The 4,749-nt window shown below is 57.7% G+C and overlaps 2 protein-coding genes across 2 annotated transcripts; one reads left to right on the forward strand and one right to left on the reverse strand.

Annotated features, from left to right (window-relative positions):
* Positions 1-2,137: 2,137 nt before the first annotated feature.
* GUITHDRAFT_155057 (hypothetical protein) lies at positions 2,138-3,023 on the reverse strand (the record flags this gene model as incomplete). Its single annotated transcript, XM_005824093.1, is given in 4 exon segments — positions 2,138-2,170; positions 2,187-2,224; positions 2,272-2,782; positions 2,829-3,023. Coding segments are annotated over 3 exon segments (734 nt in total), but the record flags the coding sequence as incomplete, so codon positions are not given.
* A 693-nt stretch (positions 3,024-3,716) lies between these two features.
* On the forward strand, positions 3,717-4,711 carry GUITHDRAFT_116747 (hypothetical protein; the record flags this gene model as incomplete). Its single annotated transcript, XM_005824094.1, has 7 exons — positions 3,717-3,719; positions 3,859-3,909; positions 3,962-4,029; positions 4,078-4,147; positions 4,216-4,265; positions 4,313-4,427; positions 4,685-4,711. The coding sequence occupies 7 exons, from the start codon at positions 3,717-3,719 to the stop codon at positions 4,709-4,711; spliced, it is 384 nt and encodes a 127-aa protein (XP_005824151.1).
* Between the last annotated feature and the right edge of the window lie 38 nt (positions 4,712-4,749).

Genomic DNA, 4,749 nt, shown 5'->3' on the forward strand with positions numbered 1-4,749 from the left:
GAGAGGAGGAAGAGGAGGAGGAGGTTGATCGTTGCTCACTCATACTACCGCCATGTTCTTCAAGTTTTGTAGCAACCTGAAAGGATCTTGACGATGATGATGTACAACCTGAGTGAAGTATTGCTCTTGTACAAGACACATCACACATGGGAACGTTCTTAGGGTTTCAGTTGTATATTACAAATATCTTATGTATGACAGGTCCCGCAATCTCAACACATCTTCACACTCTTCCTCTCTCGCTCCTGCCCTTGTTCTCTTCATGCAGCCCTCGGAGGCAACAACACACCGCCTGTCAGGTCATAACGTGTGAACCAACAATCCCTTCAAACATGCCAACCAACAACTCATCTTCCTCCTCTATCGTCCCATCACATCTCGTTACAAGGCCGTGCATGACCGTTTGTTGTGACCGACTGACCCGCACACTTTGCATGTTTTCTTCCGATTCCCTGCTGTCGTGTACAGCTCCTCCAACCTTGCAGCATCTTCGTCCCCGTTGGGTCCGTTGAGGAGCTCAGGCTCGCCTCCTGCCCTCCCCTCTCCTCCTCGCTCTCTCCGCCGCTTCCTCTTGTTCTGCAGTAGCGCGTCCACGTCCTGAAGCTCGTCGGTCTGCGCCGCCATGGCAGGCTTGAGGGGAGGCTGCGGCAGGAAGTCGTCACGGGTCTTGACGCTTTCGGGGCAGGGGATGCGGCAGGAGACGAAGGAGGGGTGGGTGACTGAGGCGACGAAGTTCTCCGACAGCCAGACGGGATGGAACAGCCGCTCGATGAGTCGCTTGCTCCCTTCGCTCCCCCACCCTACCGCACGGCTGGCGGCGATCGCATGCTCGCAGGGCCGGAGGGTCTGATGCCAGTGTGTGCAAGGGCTGCACTGCCGCCTCGACAGCGAGACGACAAACTTAGGACGCAGCCCGTCCTTGTCAGCCCTCCCGAACACGTCCACGAGCATCGAGTTCTTGTGCGCCTCGAGAATCTTGCACAACTTGCTCTTCTCCGTCAGGTCCGTGTACTCGCTCCAGATCGCGTCGTTGACGAAGCAGCTCCTGACGTCATCGGGGGGGCTGAAGGAGGCGAAGTGCTGCCCCTTGTGACGAGCCTCCTCGAGCGCATCCGCCCAGATGCGAGCAAGACGCTGGAAGAAGTCGAGGGGGCCAGCACACTTGGCAAGTTTCTGCCGTGTCTTCACTTCAGTCTCTGCCGTCGGGCCGGCGGTCGAGTCGTCGACGGGCCCGAAGTTCCGGCCCTGCTCAAGAGCGATACAGTCCTGCTGAGCATGCATCGCCTGCCAAGGGGCTCAAGGGAGGTAACGACGGCTCACCCTCTCCTCTCCTCCTCTTCCTCACCCAGAGCTTGGGAGTGACTTCCTGCAAAAACTCGAAGGCCGTCGGGTTCTGCTCCTTCAGACTCGCCATAAACCTCCGCCACTCGCTCTCAGTGCTGGCCGCCTGTTGGACTATCACGACTACGCCAGCTCCTCCCTCCTCCTCACCTGCGCCTTCCAGAACAGATCTTCGCTGCCAGGAGTTTCCTTGTTGGAATTGTGCACGAGTGGTGGAACGCGCTGGGCTGGACGAGAAAAGTGAGGCTCAGGAGCAGGAGCAGGAGCAGGAGCAGGAGCAGCAGAACAATGAAGATAATAGCAGTAGGATGAGCAAGAAAATGAGCAGGATCAGAGAAGGGGGGAGCAGAAGTAAGGGAGGAGCAGCAGAAGCAGGAGCAAGGGGAGCAGGGGGAAGAGCAAGAGAAGCAGGAGCGGGAGGAGGAAGAGCAAAAGCAGGAGCGGGAGGAGGAGCGGGCGGAGGAGGAGCGGGAGCGGGAGGAAGGTTATCCTGACTTTTGCAGTACGCGTTGATCTGCTTGAGGAGGTGAGTCGTGCAGTAGACAATGTGGGCATGAGGAAGGGACGATTGTAACCCAGCCAGCACTCTAGCCCCCCGGTCGGTCATGACGGTCAGTTTTCCAGCACTCTCGTTGATCCAGGAGCCAAGTTGCGTCTCCCTCAGCTGCTTCCACACAAATTTGACACTCTCCTCCGTGTCGTCTTCAGCAACAAACCTCCCGATCGCAAACAGGCCTGTCCCCCCAACACGTCAGCACTGCAGCAGCCCGAGTACGCCTCCCGGCACACCTGCCGCGAGTGGGATCGTGCAGCCATCGCTAGTCCTCCCCTCGACTAACACGACCTTCCCGGTGAACCACTTGTGCTTCAAGGGGAACACCTCCTGCCCTCCTGCCGTCAGCCTCTTCCTCCTCCACTCGCACGCAGTACCTGACGGAGCAGCCGCAGCCCACAGCGCTTGACGTGATGGATCACGGACCCGCAGCTCAGGAACGCGCGACGGAAAGTTCCTTTCTGAGGCCCATCCTCGAAGCTCTCGCACACCCCGAGACTGGCGAGGTTGTCCTGGCAGAACTTCTCCAGCCATGCTGGGAACTTGCCGAAGGAGGACTCGTACTCGTCCCAGGAGCCGTGCTCTATGATCATCCGTGCTGCGTAGATGTTGGAGATGGTAGTGTCGATCCCTAACGACTCCTTGAGCAACTGCTGCAGCTCCTTTGCCGTCATGCGATGCCCCTGCCCCTGCCCCTCTCCTTCTCCTTGCACCTTCTGAAGTTGCGCTCGGAAGGCCTGCGAGTCGCAGAGGAAACGGACGCTCGCTTTCCCGAAGGAGGTGCAGGCGGGGACGTCGTGCCTGAGCACGCTGGTGTTGACGTCCACCCAGAAGAAGCTTGCTATCTTGGGGTTGGAAAATCGCTTCCTCCTGATCACAACTTTGTACCTGACACATCAAGTCAGCTCCCATGTACCAGGGACACAACACCGACCTGCATGCTGAACAAGTGCACGCTAAGATGTATCCACTCTCCCCAGCCAGCCCGTTCTTGACATAGTGAACCCTCTTGTTGAAGTGCTCGAGGTTGATACGCTTGATGTATGCCGTGCAGTCCGTCCTGTTCCCCCACTTCACCCCCTTCAACAACTTCTCGTGGTCCTCCTCTGGAATTTTCATTCCATTGTCGCCCTCGTTGATATGCTCCTCCTCCCCCTGCACAACGTCCTCCTCCTCAGGGCTCAGGTGAGCACCAGACCCCATCCCCTCCCTGCTGATGTCGTGGGCGGCCTCGGAGGAAGCTGCTGCTGCATCCCCTTGCCCTGGCCCTTGCGCTTGCTCTGGCCCTGGCCCTGGCCCCGGGCCTTGGCCATCAGGGCTGACCTGAAGGAAGAGCCTGTCGACAGCACGAGAGAGAGGGGTCTCGCCCAGCTGCCATCCCATGAGCTCGTAGGCTCTGCTGACCGCCTGCTGGACGGGCATGTCCGTCGGCACCTCCAGCTCGCGCTTGATGATCGCCATCTTCTCGATCAGCGACGCCATCGGTGGTCCAACTTCAACCAGTATCCGTGAGTATCCGCAAATGTATCCGTGAGTATCCGCCTGTCACCGGGGTGACCCGTGTGGACACGGTGGGGGCGCCGGGCCCTGCTCTGACCGGCGTCGTCACTGAGGGTGGGGACTCACAAACCTGGCAGCCAGACCTCACTTTTCTTTCCCCGGGAGGCTATCAGTGCCATGACTTGTGACTCGCGGGGCCGTGACGGTGGCCTTCTAGAGTCTCAAGTATCCAGCTCAGTATCCTGCTCAGCACCCTGCTCAGTATCTGGCTAAGAACGGTATGTGTGGGGATGGGGGGACCAGCGATTCAAATTTGACATCAATGGTGAGTTACGGTTTGACTGATGACGGAGTATGAGAGGAGGAGGAGGAGGAGGGCAGGACCGTTGATGGTAGCTGAAGGAGCTGGCGCCGGGGCTCAGGGTACCAGGAACATCGCACATGGTTCTGACCATTCCTTCAAGGCTGGATCTCCCAAGATCGTGAAACCGATCCAAGGACCGCCGAGATACATTGTAAGAGCACCCAAGGACTTGGCTCACCCACTGAGATAGAGTGGAATTTCAGGTCGAACTTTACTTCAAGCAGCCCTTTGAAGCAGTGTCCACGTACCATCAGTCCTTCTCCACACAACAGTACTCGAAGTCGCCCGAGGGCTTTCATGCAGGATTGATGAGTACCAGGTCGCTATGGGGTCAAGGGAAGAGAGATCCAAGAGCGGAGAACTTGAACTACAAGGTCACGACGAGCCAGGTGACCATGTCGAGGCTGGCTGGAGGATGGGACAAGGGGAAACCAGCTCTAGTGACGGGACGTATCAGGACGCGTTCCTAGGATCCACGACAGCAGCTGATGCGTACAAGTGGCCAACGTGGACCATTTGACTTGTTTCTTCTTGGCAGCTCACTTGGCATGCAGGCCGAACAAGGACAAGAACGCGGGGAAGCCAACGCCATGGGACGAGTCGCCGGAAATAGAGAGGCTCAAGTACATGCCTTTCGAGGATCAGACAAGCTACAAGGCTGCCTACCAGGTGATGATGACAATGATGATAATGAGCTGGAGGAGGAGGAGGAGGAGGAGAAAAAGTAGTAAGAGGAGCAGGAGGAGCAGGAGGAGCAAGAGCAAGACGAGCAGGATGGACAGGGGTAAGAAGAGAATTGGAGAAAACGACAAGGTCGCCCTACATGGCGTATTCCTTTTCCTGCTGCTTCTGCTTCATGTCTTCGAGGCATGGGTGGAGGAATGAATAAGAGCAGCATCTCTTCCTGCGGCATGACGTGTGACCAGGCATCGAAGACGACCCCACGGACGTGAATGCTTGGTACCAGCTGGGGACTTTCTTCAGAACTCAT

The sequence above is a fragment of the Guillardia theta genome (genome assembly GCF_000315625.1).
Source record: "Guillardia theta CCMP2712 unplaced genomic scaffold GUITHscaffold_99, whole genome shotgun sequence".
NCBI lineage: Eukaryota > Cryptophyceae > Pyrenomonadales > Geminigeraceae > Guillardia > Guillardia theta.